Below are 21,011 nucleotides of genomic sequence, written 5' to 3'. Positions count from 1 at the left end.
ATGATAAACTAATAGTGTCACTAATTCTTTTCTATTTTTGGACTCTGAAGATTGTGTATGGAGTATAGGCAAGTGGGAAGGTGGACCTGATGGGAACAGTGTTGTAAATTATGATGCCTGTGGTTCTTTCCAAGATAAAGATAATTTCTGGGTGCAGCCTTACAAAAGGTGCAATATGAAAAAAATACAGTCATTTGAACACCAAAAAGAATTACCTTTATATGCAATTTTCCTACTCTGAAAAATTACTAAGAATGCCAGGAAATGTCTTCAAATAAAGACTAATGTCACAATAGCAAAGAAAGGAGAAGATAATAAAACAGACAATATCTATAAGGTGGACTTTCATTTTGTTGACAGCAAAATAGTAAATGGATCAAATTAAAACACAATTAGGCCATGCTTTTCTAAATAGAAAGATATTTATTGCCATATATACATACTCTCTAATAACATTTCTTACATATTCAGGTGGTACATTATTATCTACAAAATAAATGATGACAGTAAAAAGAACTAATGTCTAGAGAAGAGGAGGGAGAAAAACTAAATTGAATTTGGTAAAAACTAATGTATATAGATGTTATATGCCATCTAAATACACTCTAATCAGAGCAATACTTAAACTCACTCAAACCCAGGAAAATAATTTAAGTCAGCTTTTCAAAATAACTTTAAAAGTGATACCCTATCATGGGTTCTCTCATTTTCATATATTTTCCTCAAAGGATTGCTATATAAGCATTAAAAAGAATTTAAGACAAACATGAAGAAATATTAAGTAAAAAATTATGGAAAAATATCTATTAAAAACTATCTAAAAAAAAGTAAAAACTGACTTATCTTTCAACAAATATTCCTATCTACATATATATATGTATGTGTATGTGTGTATACATATATAAAATACAATTAGCTTTATTTAGTTTAGAAAAATAAGCTATACCATGCATTGTTAACTGAAGAAGCCTAGTTACAAAATCAGGAATAGCAATCACAGCTCCACGTAATTAGAAACATCAAGAATGTCTCTATCCCCAATAGACTTCTTAGGTCCTTCTAGGAATCAGTAACACATAATCTATATTTTCTCTCTAATCACCCATTAAATATCTTCATTTGCAGGATTAATACAGGAGAATATATATTTCTCATTATGCCCTTCAAAGCATAAAAATCTCATTTTTTAATTAGTATATTCAGGAATTGCAGTTCAAAGCATATTCACTGTAGGTCTCATTACATACTACCTAGAACTAACTGTTTCATGTTCAAATATCTTAACCTCTGAAGTAGAGTTCCTCTAAGACAAAGGACTTGCAAAGTTTTATAGGAATATCCCTAATGAAATATACATAAATTAAATCTATAATAACTATATTCAATTATCCAAATTAAGAGTTTATTATCTATTATAGATAAGAAAAAGTACCCAAAAAAATAATCCTCTCTGGTAGGACAAAAAAATGAGTATATTTTACCTGATACATATCTACATACATCCCTGCCAAAAGTGCTCCACTGCAACCTGGAGAAAAACCTATACAGTTCAGAGAAATAGAACACCATAAGAGCTTGCTGTGTGACAAACAGATAACTCAAGAACCACTGCTCTAAGTATTTCAGGTATCCTTTGTAGCTTTCTAGAGATAGAGATACATAATCAATGCTTTTCAACTTGACCTTAATAAATAAAAGCAGGCCTTTAAAATTTGTCCTCAAGCCTATACCTGCAGAGTCAGGTCAATTATTTGCAATAAGGAAAAGATCAGTGTTGTGAATAATGAAAGTAATACATAATATAAAAACAACAAATGTTTGGTCTAGAACGAAGCCTATTCCCAGTACACATAAACACTAATGGGAAGAAGCAACTCAAAGATGTTCTGAGTGGCCACAGAATGTTTGTCCTATGATTCAGAGATCTCTACAGGTAATCATTTCACACACAAATCACAAGTTCCTTTTTTTTTAATAATAGTATACTTAGCTCTCCATTTTAATAGAACTCTATTTAATATCACAGTATAACTTACTCAGGAGATGGAACAGGAGTTGAAACAGGAGTTGTTGATTCAGGCATTTTAGGTGCAGCTGTGGCAGTGGCATTCTCAGATATACTTTTATTTCCTATTTTAAGAAAGATGCTCATATTGAGTTCCATTTTTAAAAGCTGTACCATGAAAATATTTTATTATAACTTTAGTTTCTTGGAGAAGAAAAAAGTCAAATAGGTTTGCTACTACAGACTTTTTTTTTTAATCAAAGTTGCTTTAGAAAGAAATGATCATAGAAGATCACAACTACAAGTAATGTATATTATTTCTCAATTTCTCAGATAATTAAAACACGTCAAATGGCTATGAATTCTGTGTAATCTTACATGATTAATATACCATCTAGATATTGAAAGAGTTATTAAAGAGAATGAGAGGGCCGGGCGCGGAGGCTCACGCCTGTAATCCTAGCACTCTGGGAGGCCGAGGTGGGCGGATCCTTTGAGCTCAGGAGTTCGAGACCAGCCTGAGCAAGAGCGAGACCCCATCTCTACTACAAATAGAAAGAAATTATACGGACAGTTAAAAATATATATAGAAAAAATTAGCCGGGCATGGTGGTGCATGCCTGTAGTCCCAACTACTCGGGAGGCTGAGATAGGAGGATCCCTTGAGCTCGGGAGTTTGAGGTTGCTGTGAGCTAGGCTGACGCCACGGCACTCACTCTAGCCTGGGCAACAAAGTGAGACTCTGTCTCAAAAAAAAAAAAGAAAAAAAAAAAAAAAAAGAATGAGAGGAAATAAGTGGGTCATTTCAAGTTATGTACTTAGAACTAAACATTTTTTAAAAACAAAAAAGACAAGTTTATTTCTCCTTGCTACTATTTTATTTGCCATTCTACAAGGAAAAGATGGTTTTCTAAATTAAGTAGCTACTTGTTACATAAAAGGAAAACATATTTGAAGTACTACTAGGACATCAAAACCTCAGTAAAGAGATAAGGGATAAAATCATCACTATCACAGCAGCAAAGAATCAAAAAACAAATTCATGAATTTTATATAGACAAGATCCTTTAAAAAGAACTTGTAGAATTCAAATAAACAATGAATAACAGAAGATCAGTAAGCTCCTTTGAACTATTTTTGTATTTCTCTACGAAAAATCAAATTTTCTTGGCTCATTACTTGATTTTCCTAATTAGAAGGACTCCTGGAATACCAGCTCTTTAAAAGACCCATAAAATGATTAGGTACCTTCTGCCAGGTCTTCAGTTTTTGCTCCCAGAATATTAGCAGCAATATTCACCATATTTAGAATGGCATCTAAAACAAAATTCAATCAGAAAAAAATACCGATATACCTAAATATTCTCATATAAATTAATATCAGATAGTCAAAAAGTCATTTATAATGATCTTTTTGCATTTTTTGGCAAGTTACCTTTTTATTCACCTGACTACTAAATCTCAGCATAGGACACAAATAAATTTTGACCAAAAGTGTAAAGTATAAATCTGTTTGTATTCAGAAGGAATTTTAAATTTACATATACTCCTTTTGGTAAAGCTTCCCAAACATTTTACAAAAACACTGTTTTCAGCACATTAGAAAATTCAAGTATAACTCAATATACATCCTGTACTAGGACAGGGAAAAATGTGATGATTAAAATTCATATTTTACAGAAAAGCTTGTTTTTCTTTGAAAAGGCTACAGTTAAAAAAAACTTAAAAAACAAAAGCTTTTCTAAAATGAGGGATTATCACAGGTAAAAGTAAACAAAACAGTGATATTATCCAAAGAAAAGCAGAAAATAACTATTAGCATATAGTATCTATTGGTAATATGGATAAATTCCAAATTGATAATGTATAGAATCAAATTTCTCGAATTACTTTTAAAAACTGATTGGCTAAAGTAACAATGTTTCTGCAGTATAAAGCATACAGATTCTTTGGTGAATTGCATGGGGATAGATATGGGGCAGATCAGTTGAAAGTTAAAGTCATAAAACAAAGTGTTACAGGTAGAGCAATTTGCATACTTGCTAATGCTGCCTCTCTTTCCACAGAGGATATATGAAAAAGTGGTATAAACCTCAAGATCTATGCAAAATAGACACACAAATGAGGACCACAAAACAGCAGAACTCCATGAAAAGCTGGTGCTAGGAATAAGGAGGCTTCTTTCCAGTAATGTTATGTAATTTCAAATGAAATTAACTTCCATCCCCAATCTAATCTTTGAAATTTCACTAGAAGTATTCTATTCTCCTGTTAAAATATTAAGGCCTGGCAGGGGCTACTTACTAAGCCTCATAAGTTATTTCCATCTTAGTCTCCTTTCCTAAAAGAGATCCACGCGATTTTCATCACACTTTCAATGAAAACCAGAGATGTGAAAACTAGGAAAGGATCTAAGAGAGAAAAATCTAGTATATCAAGAAGGCTGGGAGCAAGCCAAGCACTGTCATGTGGAGCTAATCCTGTAAAACATATGCTTTAGTGTGGGAGAAAGTAGTAGGAGATTTTAGACTGTTTTAAAGGTGATAGCTAGGAGACAGTTATAATTTTGATCTTCACATAATTATGATTCTGTATTCTAAAAGAGAAGAAAGTAGTAGTACTTTGTTTCCAACACAAGAGCTTGATATGTGTCATTTTAAAATGTTTAAATAGCATGTTTAAATGTATGGCCCTTCAGCCTAGCCAATTGGCGAACGGAGAAGTGGCCTTCATTCTCAGGGCTAACGAGATGCCTCAGCAGGAGACAATGACAGAAATGGAAACTCCATATTTTCCTCATAAACTAAGACAAAGTCAGGAATGGAAAATGTTATTTCCTCGTAAACCCACTTTTAACACCAACCAATGCTGCAGTATTAGATATGACCCCCTTACTTATGCTGTTACCGAAAGTTTAGTCAATGCTGACTGCTTCACAAACCCAAATGGTGAAACCAACAGTCTACTTTCTTGTGCTTCAAAGTGAGATCTTACCTTAGACTTCAAATTTTTTGGCGTTTATTATTAAAGAATTCAAGAAAAGAGCACATGTTACTCTGTATAAAGAAATTATCTTTAAAGTATTCTTTCATGAACCTAAATTTTAATACTAGCACCTATAATAAAGATGATTTATACTATCTACCCTTTTAAAATATTATTTATTATCACCATTTCAGGGAACTTGGTAACAAAAGCAAAATTTAGCAAACTCCTACTTTCTCAGCCCATCTAACCTAAAAGAAATAATTTTCCCACATTCACAGAACATTGACTAACATAGTCTTTTTTTTTTTTTGTCTTTTGAGAGAAAGCAGCACTGTGAATATTCTATTCTGACCATTCTCAACTTGCATCCAAACACGTGACAGCTTGTCACTGTGATAATCTGGCCACTGAAAAGTCTCAAAAATAGGCTAAAGTAATAACTTCAAATATAGATAACTGTCCCTGATTTCTCCTGGATTAGTCAACATCTTTATTTTTGAGTTGGGCAACTTATTCATCCCACCTAATTCATTTAGGAATAAAATTATCCTAGTGGCCAAATATTTCCATGTTATTACTCAGTCTTCAGTACACCAATGGCTCTTTTTGATACAGAAAACAAATTCCGTCCAGGCTGCTGAGACTGAAGAGTTTATTATACCTGTGCTATAACATAACAAGAGAAACCAACGAAAAACTACTTCCTCTTACATGTACTACCTCTGAAACACGGCCACTTCCATCTTCTAGTAAAATTGTCCTTCTAGGACCTTAACACTTATGTATTTTTATATAAACATACGTATATTCATAAAAATACTTTGACTTAAAAGAAAACAAAAACTACATTTTGTCTTAAATATGCACGTTATCTACCTTTAGCAGTTATAGTGATTTTAATAAAATGCAGACCACATGTATGAGAGCAAAGGCAGACTTGCACAAATATTAAAGTAAATAGTGGTCTGGCAAATTTACATAACAAAGCATAGGGAAAGCAGGATAATATAAAGAATTCCTGTTAATGTAAAAAATTCAAACATTTTAGTTCAAGAATGTAAACAAAAGAATCAGGCAGAAGAGTTGCCAGCACTGGCATACACAGAAAGCCAAGAATGCAGCTCTAAGACAATAGTTTCTTCCTTGTTAGCAGTTAAGTATATTACATAATAGCAAGAATGTCTAAATATGCAGTGTACATGCTCTCTGACATCCAAGTCTCATCAGAAGCAATGTATTCTGGTGACACGTATTTCCTATAACTGCTAACTACTTGATACAAAAAAAGAAAAAGAAGTTTCTTTTATGATTAAAGCTACAGAATACTATTTTCTAGGAAATATGTCCATATTAAAAATAAAGAAAAAATAAATTAGGTTCAAATAGGCCAATTTCAAGCTAATTTAGAAAGTGGTGATGATTATAGTCAAACTCAGACATTCTAATGCCAGAGACCACCTCTTTGGCCTGATTCTATTCTATTATGTACTCCTTAAAGTTATACCACCTTGGACAAGGCTATAGCTAAGTCAAGCTCAAAAACATTTGCAGGCTGGGCACGGTGGCTCACGCCTGTAATCCTAGCACTCTAGGAGGCCAAGGCGGGTGGATCGCTCGAGGTCAGGAGTTCGAGATCAGCCTGAGCAAGAGCGAGACCCCATCTCTACTAAAAATAGAAAGAAATTATCTGGCCAATTAAAAATATATATAGAAAAAATTAGTTGGGCATGGTGGCGCATGCCTGTAGTCCCAGCTACTTGGGAGGCTGAGGCAGTAGGACTGCTGAAGCCCAGGAGTTTGAGGTTGCTGTGAGCTAGGCTGATGCCACGGCACTCACTCTAGCCGGGCAACAGAGCAAGACTCTGTCTCAAAAAAAAACAAAAAAAAAAACAAAAAAACAGCAGTTCCAAACTCTTCAGAGAAGACTAAAAGGACATAGATATAGATGGCAACAATATTAGACCATGTCTATAAAGTTTTATGATGGCAAAGTCTTACCATTCAGCTCCCACTGCCTCTCTTGTTCTAAAACTTGAAGAGGTGGAGATTGTTTTAAACCCCATTTTCCACACTTACGCTCAGCTGACATCTTCCCACCCATTTTGTCTCACTATACAAATTCTTTCAACAACTAGAACACTAGATGGCAACACTGCCCTCCTAGAAATTAGTAAAAAGAAAAAATAAGTGACGTGTTAGCAAAAAACACATCTTCAAGGGGAAAGATCCAAAAAGGAGGATCTAAATGAGATTCTATGACTAACCAATTAAAATAATACACCGGTCAGAGAAGAGATTACCAATAGGGAAATGTCCTCCACTGACATATGGTTAGGTTTTAACGGTGTCTAGGAGTTAATCCCATAGACACATAGAAAGAGAAAACCCAGAACATCAACAAAGTTTTCCTTTATCTGAAACTATGGTAAAACGGTGCCTTCTCCTTCCCAGTAACCTAGACATCTTTTAGTCTGGGGCTATCTTCCAACCCCATGAAATAATGATGCTTCCAGAGCTAACTTGGCATTATTGAGCTAATTCATATAAGTAGCAGAATAATGACTCTCATATAATATACAGAATTAATACAAATTTAAGGACACAAACAATATTAATATCCAACCAGATAAAATCGTATCATTTCTTTCACACCTAAAAAAATTATATCCTATAGCAGTGAATGAGACATCTATTTTTACATCATATTCAACAAGATAGTATGCTATTTAAAAATAATCACTAATATCTAAAATGTCAGAACCCTAGGAATAAAGTAAAACAAAGTATATTGAATATGTAACAAAGTTGAATAATACTTTATAATATGACTTTGTAATCAAGGACTCTTGTTCTGTAGGTATTTTTAACAATGTTCCTCCCATCCCTTAAAAAGTCTACTGAAGTTCATACTCCTCTATGGAGAGAAAGAGGGAAAGAAGGAGGGGAAAGGCAGGAAGGAAAGATGAAAAGAAAGAGAAGTGATTCTTAACTCCATATACTGTGGCTGTACAAAATAACTACCTAAGTATATGCACTACTGGCTGAATATCTAAAAAAGTTATAAAGTCAATGTTTGAGCAATTCAATTCACTAAGAGCAACAAGTGAAAAGCATAAGCAGCTACTCTCCTATTTTACTGAGATTTATTTTTATTAAATTATTAATCTTCAAATAGAAAACTCCTTCCAGTTACTTGTACATTCTTCACGAATAACCAAAAATAACATTAAAATATACCTACTCACACTGTACCAGTAAAAATAAAGTGCCAGAGGTAATGGTCTTCCAGTAGTCTCCTTAGGCAGCCTACCACTAGGTTCAGACACTACTTTGGAATGACAACAATATAAGCCACTAAGTAAGTGTCTTAGTCATTGTTTCTTTAGTTTACAAAGAGTATATTAGTAGTAGTATCATTATTGATACTCAATACTATTATGGATAAGAACAGCCTTTATATTTTGTAATTAAATAGGAAACTAACCATATCCATAAATAACAAATCTTCATTTGCTAGGACTTCACTGAAGCACAACCTCTTTAGTAATTCTTTCCCCAAGGAAATTCACAGCCTTTCTTCACTACCAGAAATTTACCCCAAAATAGGAGTGCCTAATTAGAGTAGAAGAAACACCTTTATAATGCTTCCATTTTTCTCTTTCTTTTCATCTACTCTTCCTATTCCATTTCCATAGAAATACTTTTCAAAAGCCCAAAGTTCAACATTGGGAAAAGGCATCTTCTAAACGATACCACAACAAAATGTCCATGTATGTCAGAACGAACAAGTTGAGAAACACATTAGTAATGTGAATAGGAAAATCTCAAGATACCCACTTGTAGCAGAACCAAGAAGATTTTTTGATGATTTATCCTCCCCAGTATTATAATCCAGTGGATAATCTGTTTAGAGAGAAAATGAAAGTACTTATGCTGAGAACTAGCTCCAATAATATGTTTAAAAACTCAAATTATGTCCTGTCAAAGTCAGTTGACATTTAAAACATTTTATAATAAACATGAATTATACATCTAAAACAAGTTTGGAAAAAGAAAGTAAAATTCAGAAGCCATTTAACAAACCAAAATACACCAAGGAAAACTGTAACACCAAAATTTTAACCATATTTATAAGACTTTTATTCAAGCTTTCAATATATAATATTTTATCAACTCTTAGTCAATCTCTTCATTTCACTTACAGGAAAATGAGGAAAGGAAAAATTTAGATTGTTCAAACTATGGTTAAGATATCTTAAAATAAGGACTTAAAGCAGAAATGGAACAGGTCATAAAACTGTCTTCTACCTCCTCAGGCTCACAGGAGTTTCTCAAAAGCTCAGGCTTTAATGTGCTTGCTCTTAGGCTCATAGCAAACCAAAAGAATTAATGCTCCCACCTACTATGTCAACTGCTTTATGAGATTAATAGGTTTTGGGGCCTGGCACAGGGATATAATCATAATTTATAGTACTGATTTTATGGAAGGGAGTTTCAGTTACAAATAACTGACTAATAAACCTGGAACATAATACAACAACAAAGCAATCATACTGGAAAATAGGTGTTAAGAAAAAATTGGCTTAGGGTTAAAAACAAGAAAACTAAAGTCTAAAGACAACAGTCATATTGACTTAAGTAATCTATACTCACCATTAGATTTTAAAAAGTAAAAAAATATATATAATGCTCACCTATTTAAAATTACTTACCATAATCCTCATCAAATAGTTCTTGACGTTCTGAGTGATACTGGGAATCAGCAATTTCTTCATATTCTTCCACCATGCTAGTGCCGAATACCCTATCAAAAACAATCTCATTAAAGACTTCCAAAACAAACAGAGTTGCTAAGACTTACCTCTTCATAATGAATGACACACATCAACTTTGGTTATGTTCTGAGGGCCACTGGCTTTTGGATTCCAAAATAATAATGGCTTTTCCTTACATTTTACTTATCTACTGCTTCCATTCAAATGTAAAACTAATCTACTTAAGACATTTAGGAATATAATGACCAAGTTTTTATAGCAGTCTAAAATGTTTCTATACATTTTCATCATAGCAAAATAGCAAGCAAGTTAAACCAAATACACAAAATGAAGTTTATTCTTTAACAGAGGATATTTTGACATGTTTCCAAATTGCATTCAAGGGAAAGAAAGGATTCAGGGTTCATATTTCTACAGTACGAACTTCACATAAGAGAAAATTATTTCTTCACTTAAAATATATTGGGATTTTTATATACCGCCTTTTTAAAAATAAGCACTCAGTAAATGCATTTTGTTCTGCATTACCTTATAAGGCTTAATGGACAAAAGTGCTCTGATCCAAAATGCGATACCAACTCCACCTAAAGAATAAAAGCAAATGAAACGAGAAGCCAGCAGAGTGCATGTAACAATATACTCAGTTTTTTCATTATAACATTTCTAAAAATAAAGTCCTTATTTCCCCAAAAATCAATACTTGTAAAATTTCTGTAATGCATTAATATGCCATGCCCTGTTATTCAATATTGCAAAAGAGAAGGTTGCTAACCTTTATGTACTTGATGAACATCTGAAGCAAGAGAAAGGAAAAGAAAAAGAAATCAGTTCCAAAGTCTAGATAATGTGCCATAAGCAACTTTAAATACTTGTAAATTATACTGTATAATTAAAGTATAGAAAGCAACGTACTGTGATGGATAACATTGTAGTATTCTTAATTCTTTCCAGAAATCAAAGCAACGATTTAAATTTACTCCAAATAACTGTAATGAAATACTTTAAGGTTATATAGTTAAGTAATCTAAAATTCACTGCTATTTTACTTATCTGTTAGACATTACAGCATTCTGTTTGTTTTTGTTTTTTTTTTTGAGACAGAGTGTCACTTTGTTGCCCTGGCTAGAGTGAGTGCCGTGGCATCAGCCTAGCTCACGGCAACCTCGAACTCCTGGGCTCAAGCGATCCTCCTGCCTCGGCCTCCCGAATAGCTGGGACTACAGGCGCAAGCCACCATACTCAGCTAATTTTTTGTTTCTATTTTTCGTTGACTGGCTGATTTTTTTCTATTTTTAGTAGAGATGGGATCTCGCTCTTGCTCAGGCTAGTCTTGAACTCCTGACCCCAAGCGATCCTCACGCTTTGGCCTCACAGAGTGCTAGGATTACAGGCGTGAGCCACCGCGCCCAGCCCTAAAGCATTCTAAAAGCAATTAATAAACAGTATCTCGAAATAATCTGCCTTAAATTACTTTAAATATTATAGATATGTATCATGTATATATCTATATGTGAATTTATATATTGATACACATGTAGATATATATGCATATGTTCTATGTATATACATATAAAAAGATTAGCATATTATAAAATGATATTTATACTTATATAACATTGTATATGAGTTGTTTCAGAGAAAGAACAAATTTTTGGTATGCTATGTTATATAATTTACAGAAGTAGAAGATATTTATCAATGCAATTTTAAAATGTAAGTTATTAAAAAGTAGTTTGTAAATTTGAGTTTAGTTCTTCTAGAATAAGAAAAACCCAGGTAAACTTACATATTTATTGCTATAAATAAGAATCAGAGTGTTTTTTGCTTTTAGACTCAAGTCTACCAATGATTAGTAGACTCAAGTCTACTAATTACCCAAATGTTCTATATTCTCTGACTTTTATAAAAGGGACAAGGTAGAAAGTTTTATATGGCATTTTTTTATGCCACCAATAAAGTATGCTTTCATAATTAACAAAGTAGCTATTATAAAGAGTGATTCTCAAAACTATTTCATAACATGTGAGTTGTCTTACTTGCAAAATTAAGTACAATTGTATCAGCTGGCTAATGATTTTTAACATTTTTTCCTCCTCACGCTATAGAAAGTACACTATATAAAAAGGTCATTAAATAATTGTTTCAGTACTCATTTTAAAAGGAATTGAAGATGTTCCTTCATTTCTTTGAACTCTGTTGAATTATTAACTTAGAATATGAATTGCATTTTCAAAACAGAATCTAGCATTTTTATGCTGAGACTAAGAATACTACAAGTTTAGCCATTTAGAGAAGTCAATTTAATACATGCTTTAAAAAGAGACAGTATAATCATAGAAGGTGAAATTAGGTACCAGCTGTAGGTTCTCACATTTCAAGAAGAAAGGATAGAAATCAGAACTGCTGCCATTCCAAAAGGTCATATTATTAATATTAACAAAACAGTACTTTAAGGTATGGCTACTATTTTGAAGAAAAAAAGGGAGGGCAGGAAGGAAAGGAGTAGGAATTTCTGTTTTGTCTAAATCTAACTCAAGAGTGATAATTACTACTTGATTAGTTGGTGGAGGAAGCAGAGGGAACACTTAATATCAGTGCTTAAAAGTCTATTTTAAACTGATATTTGGACACAGAATATTTCATTTGAACATACAAAAGAAAAGCTAAAAGTCATAACTGCATCCAATAATTGGATATTGTAATTAAAATGATCCAGGAATCAGATTCTAATAAGAAATCAGAACTGTTTTAAAGACTTCAGTGACTAGCAATGATTTGGGTTTCAAAATAGAAGTACTAGGAAGATGATGTTTTGCATAAATACTCAAAATAATTTCAGAGTTATAATGTGGAATCTTATCAGAGCCACCAATAAAAAAACAGCCTGTAAGTTACCAGTGAGGCCGAGTGCAGTGGCTCATGCCTGTGACCCTAGTAGCACTCTAGGAGGCCGAGGCAGGAGGATCGCTCAAGGTCAGGAGTTCAAGACCAGCCTGAGCAAGAGCGAGACCCCATCTCTACTAAAAATAGAAAGAAATTAGCCGGACAGCTAAAAATATATAGAAAAAAAATTAGTCGGGCATGGTGGCATATGCCTATAATCCCAGCTACTCGGGAGGCTGAGGCAAATGGATCATTTGAGCCCAGGAGTTTCAGGTTGCTGTGAGCTAGGCTGACGCCCCAGCACTCTAGCCCAGGCAACAGAACGAGACACTGTCTCAAAAACAAAAAAAAAGAGTTACCAGTGATACAAAAGGGAATATATTAACATTTGTCTCATAAAATAATACATGTCCAAGCAAGAACTGTTTTATTAAATGGTATATTATGGTCAATCTCCTCTGAATTTTTCCATTTCTAAATGGGTTGGGGTGCATAAATTGTGAATAACAGATATGTTTTCATTATAGAACATAGTCCTATATGTATAAACATTACCTTCACATATTTTGCATACATCTGTTCATCTAAAGGGAAACTCTGGACATTCCGCTCATCTCTACCATGGAAAGTACCCAGCTTAATCCATTTATTTGTAGGATATCTAGAAAATATAAAATATAAATATTATTTTTTAAAAATTATAAACCACATATTGAGAGCTTCCATCATATTTTCAAAATATATCCTGTACATTTTTTCCCTCTCCAGGTGAACACTGATTTAACATAGTTTAAATATAACGGGTCACTGAATTAAATAAATACATTTTCTTTTCCAACTAAACTGATAGGTTCCTCTCTACTGAGAAAAAATACCTTGAAAAATCACACCATTAGACAAAGCAGGGCCAGTACCACTTCTTGGAGTTTGGGAGGGCTTCCTGGAGGTTTTAAAACAGAAAGTCAAGAGATCATCCTGGAACAACTCTGCACATACTGACAAGTGTATGATGATGTAAAGTACAAATATAAGAACTGGTGGAAAGGAGATCAGGAAAAAAAAAAAACTTTTACAATACTTGAATTTGACATATCGTACATAGCTGCTCCCCTTTAAAGGGAAATTGGATGTGATAATCTAAAACTATTATTTTTGTTTACTGTAACGTTTAAAGAACTCCTCAGAATAACGAGCTCTCTTTTCCCACATTAAAAAAAATACACTTTGGCCAGGCGCGGTGGCTAGCTCGAGGTCAGGAGTTCGAGACCAGCCTGAGCAAGAGCGAGACACTGTCTCTACTAAAAATAGAAAGAAATTATCTGGCCAACTAAAAATATATATAGAAAAAATTAGCTGGGCCTGGTGGCGCATGCCTGTAGTCCCGGCTACTAGGGAGGCTGAGGCAGTAGGATTGCTTAAGCCCAGGAGTTTGAGGTTGCTGTGAGCGAGGCTGACGCCATGGCACTCTAGCCCGGGTAACAGAGTGAGACTCTGTCTCAAAAAAAAAAAAAAAAAGAAAGAAAAAAGAAAAAAAACAACTTTACTTTTCAGAGCTGCAATGTCTACTTGACATGCAAGAAAATTGCAGCTTAGAGAAAAAGAAGCGATGTGAGAAGATTAGTCACAAAATAATAGATGAAATTCTCAAGAGGTCTTAAGAACTGGTCTCAAAAACTATACACATGCGATGCTGTGTGTAAGGTGGAGGAAGAAACACCATGGAAAAACTCTTAATCATCAATGACAGAAGAAGAGTTACATAAATAATAGCATCCTACATGGCCTATTATGGGCACTCAAAAAGTATTTATGGAATGATTAAACACCTCCGCTGAAGGAAAAATATTAAGTACACATTAAAAATGATATGTTTAAAAGACAAAAGGATATTCTCAGGATATAACAAGTAAAAGGCAAATACTTTTTATAGAATAAATAAATGCATGGGAAAAACTGGAAGGAATATATTAAAATGCTAATCAATCTTTGGTTGATAGGATGTAGTTCTTTTCCAAATTTCTTACAATGTTTATTTCTTTCATAATCACACATGTACAAAAAAGGTTTCAGAACAGACTTTAACAAAAATATACCTCATAAAAGGATGCACCTGTACATGTATGTTTTTAATAAATTTTTAAAGAAATGTTTGGAAGCAATAGAGCATAATGATTAAAAGTAAGGACTTGGAAGTCACAAGAATTCTAGGTTTCAATCTTGGTTGTCTAACTCACAAGTCATGTGACCTAGGCAAGCTACTTAACCTCCTCTTGTCTTTTACCTCATCTTATAAGGGAATAATATCATATGGTTGTTATGTTTAAAGCATTATATGAGCTAATGAAAGTAAATGACTAACAAGAATCTATAATACAGTAGTACTGTTACTGTCACAACAAACTGACAATAAAACATTGAAGTCAAGAGTGACCCTTTTTTTTGTTTTTATTCCAAAGATCCAACATAGACCCTATAGAAACCAGCTTTAGAATTTACCTGTCACTGATAGAAACCAGAAAGTCTTTAGGAGTAGAAGAAAATAATTCATAATTTGCAATATCAAGCTGTTTTACTTGAATTGGTTCACAAAGTTCAATAACAAACCTTCAAAAAGAACACAAGACAATTATTTAGATAAACCAACCAAAATAACAGTATTAAACACATTCAATTGGAAAAACTAGACTTCTATTAAAAGTTACTCATTAAAATGTTAAGAAAGGAGGAGGAACCAACCATATCATTAGTGGAGGAAAAAATGTAAATAAAACAAGATACTGATTTAGCCCCAGCTATTTAAAAAGATACTTTTATTTAAATGACAAAGCTCATTCTTGAAGAAGTGAAGGACTTTACTAAGAAAAGCCAGTGATAGTGTCAAATGACTAGTCTAGAGATATATATATTGTCTTAAAGGTATCATAGTCTTTGATTTAGTTCTTAGAAATTTATCTTAAGGACACATCGCTCCAGATATCCACCCTTGCATATACATTTTGCTATATCAAAGCAGTCTATAAGACCAGGGGAGTCAATGTAAATATTTAGCATAGAGGATTAACAAATTATGGTTCACTCAGACAATGAAATACTATTAAATAAACTGGTACTAAAAGCTATCATTTATATAAAAATCTAGAAAATGTAAACTAATTTATAGTGAAAGAAAGCAGAGCTGTAATGGCTGTGGGGGAAGAGGGTTTGAGAGAGAGAAATTACAGAGGGATGTTAGGAAACTTTTGGGAGTGATGGATGTGTTCCTTATCTATCTTTATTGTGGTGATGGTTTCACAGATATATAAATGTCAAAACTTATCAAATTATACACACTTCAACATGTTGTAGTTTATTGACCATGCAGTTTACTGTATGTCAACCATACCTAATAAAGCTGTTTTTAAAAATTGATGCTAGAGATCTATATTTATTAACATGGAAAGATGCCACAAAATATTGGTGCTTAGAAAAAAATTAAAAGTATAGTTCCAGATGCATAAAATAAAACTGCATATAGCATGGCATTTGAGAAAAGCAATGCTCATGACATCTAACACTCTAATCACTGCTTTATCAAAGGTGATCTTATATAGATTGACAGTTAAATGAAGAGAGGCAAATTAACATTTGCTGGATGTAAATTGGTCAGAGACCATATTACACCCATCCCCTTTAATTCTTACAACCAAATGCAAGAGATATTACCTCCATTTTACAGAATCACTAAATAAATACTAACTGACTACTTCACATTTTTCCCTTCTGCCTTTCAGTAACAGAAACACCCAAGATGCAGCTGAGCATATGGCTTCCCAACAAAAACGGCAATTCCTAAGCTTGGCTATGTTTCTTTCTTCTCAAGGGTCTAGCCTGCATGTTATGGCAAAAAACACAAAATGTAATGAAAGGGATTACAAATTTTTAAAAAGAAAAAGAAAAGCTAGGGAAGCTATAATTCTCTACATAGAAATCCCAAAGGATCTACATATTATTAGGAAAAAAAAGAATATAAGATAGTCAGATATAAGATCCATATATAAAAATCAATTGCATCGGTTTTACACAACACAATGTAATTTTAATGAGATATCATTTACAACTATATCCAAAAAAAAAAAAAAAGGTTGTCCTGGAAAAAATTTAATAAAAAACATATACTTTTATGGAAAAATTTTTAAAATAACTTTATTGAAAGACATTAAAGGCAACAAAGAAAGACATGCCTTATGTATGGATAGAAAATTCAGTATCTGTAAGTCATTTAAAGATTTAATACAATTCCAAACAAAATCCCCACATGACATTTGGGGAACTAAAGTCTAAAATTTATAAGAAAAAGCAAAGGCAGAAGAATAGCTAAGTTAGTACTGAAGTACAAAACTTGCCCTACCAAATATTAAGATTTATAAGCTAAAGTGTGGTGTTACTGCAGGTAATGATAAACTGACCAATGAAACAGAACACGGAAGACAGAAAAAAATCCACGCATATAAGGGAACTTTACAACAAAGGTACCATTATAAATCAGAGAGGATATACAAATTATTAAATAAACAATTATCTAAACATAAAAATGGGAAGGGGGCATACATAAATCCCTTTGGTACACCATATTTAAAAAAAACAATTTCAGAGGGATTAAAAATCTAAATGTAAAGTATAAAATGTTTAAATTCTAGAAAAAATGCAAAATAATATCTTTATATTTCCCTCAGGATAGGAAGAAACAACCAACATAAAAAAATTCCCAACATTTTAAGACAGATAAATTCAGCTACATTAAAATCAAAATAGTTTCATTTCATCAAAAGATACTATAAAGAAACTGAAAGGACAATCCACAAACTGGAGAAAATCTGTGTAACATATATAATTTAAACGTCCTATCCAGAGTTTTACAAAATAGACTAAGTTGTATCCATTCTATAAGATAAACTGCTAAGTCTTATCTAGACTCCTACTAGACAATAAGAAAAAAAGAAACATAAATAAATCAATAGAAAACAGAGAGAAAAATAAGTATTTCAGGAGAGAGGAAAAACTAAATGGCAAACACATAAAGATATGCTCAATCTCATTAGTGATCAGGGATTGACACCTCTCTAAGATACAAGCTCCATAGCAACTGAGATCTCAGTCTATCTTGTAAAACAGTGTTTTTCCAGCATCAGCAGCATCACATAACAAGTACTCAATAAATATGAAATCAAAGCATAGGAAGACTCAATATCCTAAAATGTCAATTATCCCAAAATTCATCCAGAGTTGATGCAATTCCAATGAAAATGCCAGCATTTTTTATAGAACAAGATGATTCTAAAATTTAAATGAAAAAACAAAGGGACAAGAATAATAAAGGCAATTCTGAAGAAGATGAGGTATGTAAACTGGCTCTAGCAGATGTTAAGACTTATAAGCTATAATGAGACAGTGTGGTCTTACTATGCCTTAGGTGGGTTAATCTACTCAAACCAGGTAAAATCAGTTAAACATGTTCTGAGGTTCTTTAATCACACAATGAAAAGATGCATACATAAATATGCAAAAAGTAAAATACAGAGTAAACACGTATATACAAATATAATATGTGGTGCTTAACTACAGGGATACATTCTGAGAAATTCGTCATTAGGTGATTTTGCTGTATGATCAGAGTGTACTTACACAAAACTAGACGGTATAGCCTATCAGACACATACGCTATATGGAATAGCCTATTGCTGCTAGGCTATAAACCTGTACAGCATGTTACTATATGGAATACTGTGGGCAACTAACACAATGGTAAGTATTTGTGTATCTAAACATACCTAAATATAGAAAAGTTACAGTTCAAATATATTGAAATCTTACGGTACCACGTTTGTACACGTAATCCATTGTTGACTAAAATGTCGTTACATGGCACATGACAGTAAGTGCTGTCTGGCAGAAACATTAAAATACAAGTGTATGGCTATGATCACTTATTCTTTAAATCATAATAAAGAAAAATGACTGCTTCATATGGCACATCTTTGCTTGAAATACAAAATTTTAAAGCATAAAAATTTGAGTTATCACTGACTATAAAGGTTTTTTACAAATAAAAACAAAAACCTAAAATTAATACTTTGATTATGATCTGAGATAATGATTTCCACAAATTCAATTTATAGATCAAAGGGCAAAAAGAAAAATTAAGCTTTTAAAACCATCCCTCAATACCCTTAAACAGTTTGGTTCATTCCGAAAGGAGTGAAAACCAAGGGTAGAATAAGCATTATCTTTTAAGTTTAAATTTTTTTTTTAATTTAAACATTTAAAAGTTTAAATTTTTTTACAATTATATATACTATTCATTCATTCATTCTAGTAAAACAACATGATGGTGGTGATTTTCCTCAGTTTTTTTTAAACAGCTGCTTTGTGCAATAAAATCAAGCAGTCTAATAACACTGTTAGTATATTACACATTACCTTTCCCCACATATCTGTTCCTTTTCCTATTCTCAGTTAATGGCAGAGTCATACATCCAAACAGAGAAGCCAAAATCCTGGGAGATTTCCTAGATGTCTCTTTCTTCTTCATATTCAATTACTAACCAAGAGCTGACAATTTATCTGCTATAAATGTCTTTCGCATACATTCCTCTTCTCTGCAACCAAACTGCCTATGCCTTAGTTACAGCCCCCATTTCTCAGGAGGGCTATGATAACAGGTTCCAAACTGGTTTCTCTGCTTCCACCAATTGCATTCTGCTGAAGGCCATCCTTTGAGGACAAGCCTTCATAAAATGCCAGTGAGATCATGTCACTTCCTTTCTTAAAAACAAATGCTGCTCTCCATGGTCTTTCAGATAGAGTGCAAAAATTTTTAAGCTGGGTATATAGCACTGGATGGCAGTTATATATAAACTAATGGTCCAGCCTCATCTTCCACTATTCTAATTGTATCTTCATTCTTGTCACATCTAACAGTTGCCCAGAACAATTATGTTCCTTTTAACACTGTCCCTTTATTCTTACAGTTCCTGGATATCTTTGCCTCCTTCATCTGTCATTTCCTATGAATCCTTCAAGATTCAGCTCAAGAATTACCGCTTCCAGGAAGCCTGCTCTCATCCCCTCTTGCACATCATCTCTCTTTCTATAATACCCTTTTCAACAGTACTTTAGATACCATTTCCTAATTGTTTTATGAGGTCTGCCATTGTTTGCTTACTGTGACCTCCTTAAAAAGAAAGGCATTTTGTCCTCAATTTTGCATAGCACCAGCACTAATCAATCATAAATGCTTATTATATGATTATATGAATAAATCGCTCTATCCCCAATATAAAAGCTTAATATAATATGTACACACAAAGAATGTACTTTTTAAAATTTTGTATTACTTACCAAATTTTAGTGCTACAAGGATTCAACATATAAAGATCCATATTTTCTATAAGAATAGCAGATGTGCTCTATTTTAAAAAGAGGAAAGTGAATAAATTACTTAAGGAAAAATAATGAAAAAATATTTATTTCAATTCTAAAGCTTTCTAAGACTTAAGTATTTTTACAATACACCACACCTAAGACTCTGAAATACTCATTTGGGAAAGTAGCTAAGATTTACCAGTTCTACAGCATTAAATTAACCTTATAACAACATATTTAAAATTCAATGTCTGTTGCTATAAAGCAAAAGCAATTTTCTGTTAGCTATTTCTTTTAAAATTTCATACAAGTTTTAAAAGTTAAAAAACAGGGTACAAATGTATAAACCAATGTAACTAAGAATTCATACAAGATAATGTTTTGAAAGGCATATCCGGCATCTATTAGTGAACTAGGAAAATAGTTCACATTAAAATATACACGGTGTCCGAAAAGTCGCCATCCGTCGGAAAAATGGAAAATTGTAGCTAAACGTACCTTCATTTACAAAATATTCATTACAAATTTTACAAAATTTTTCCTTTGTATGGAAACTTTTGGGATACCCTATAGTTCCCAGTAACAAATACCTATATTTTAAAAAGTTATTGGTTTCCTACACATTAAAAACAAAACAAAAAAAAAAAAACAAACAACTTATGCTAAAATACCTTGGCTTCCGGATTAGCTGCCAGAATTTTGGCACCACATTCTACTGAGGCATAATTATTTCGATTTTTCTGAACTTTTTTGGTGGCATGTGAACCTCCATTAGAAGATGGATGCATTGACTGACCTGCAGACAAACCTTACTATAAACATATATATTTGATGATTACAATTGAAACTACCCCAGCAACACAATGATCTCAAAAGCAATAACCTATCATCTAGAGAAGAATAGGTTTTAATGCTTAACAGAATATTTTAAAAATCTGTAGGAAATTCAAAATGCTTTA

General features: G+C 32.8%; 1 protein-coding gene across 4 annotated transcripts in view; it reads right to left on the bottom strand.

The window, feature by feature from the left end:
* SUCO (SUN domain containing ossification factor) overlaps positions 1-21,011 on the bottom strand; it is an 84,475-nt gene that overhangs the window by 25,849 nt on the left and 37,615 nt on the right. For 2 of the 4 annotated variants that reach the window (XM_069478355.1, XM_069478358.1), the window contains 10 exons: positions 20,724-20,848; positions 20,029-20,096; positions 15,148-15,255; positions 13,207-13,312; positions 10,541-10,561; positions 10,297-10,352; positions 9,706-9,797; positions 8,831-8,896; positions 3,254-3,322; positions 2,037-2,130 (listed from right to left, as the gene is read on the bottom strand). In XM_069478355.1, coding sequence (XP_069334456.1) covers positions 2,037-2,130; positions 3,254-3,322; positions 8,831-8,896; positions 9,706-9,797; positions 10,297-10,352; positions 10,541-10,561; positions 13,207-13,312; positions 15,148-15,255; positions 20,029-20,096; positions 20,724-20,848 — 805 coding nt within the window. The remainder of the gene's footprint in view (positions 1-2,036; positions 2,131-3,253; positions 3,323-8,830; positions 8,897-9,705; positions 9,798-10,296; positions 10,353-10,540; positions 10,562-13,206; positions 13,313-15,147; positions 15,256-20,028; positions 20,097-20,723; positions 20,849-21,011) is intronic. The other 2 variants (XM_069478357.1, XM_069478359.1) reach the window with 2 other exon arrangements.

This window comes from Eulemur rufifrons, chromosome 8 (assembly GCF_041146395.1).
Source record: "Eulemur rufifrons isolate Redbay chromosome 8, OSU_ERuf_1, whole genome shotgun sequence".
Classification (NCBI taxonomy): Eukaryota; Metazoa; Chordata; class Mammalia; order Primates; family Lemuridae; genus Eulemur; species Eulemur rufifrons.
This window is presented reverse-complemented; position numbering and strand designations above follow the sequence as displayed.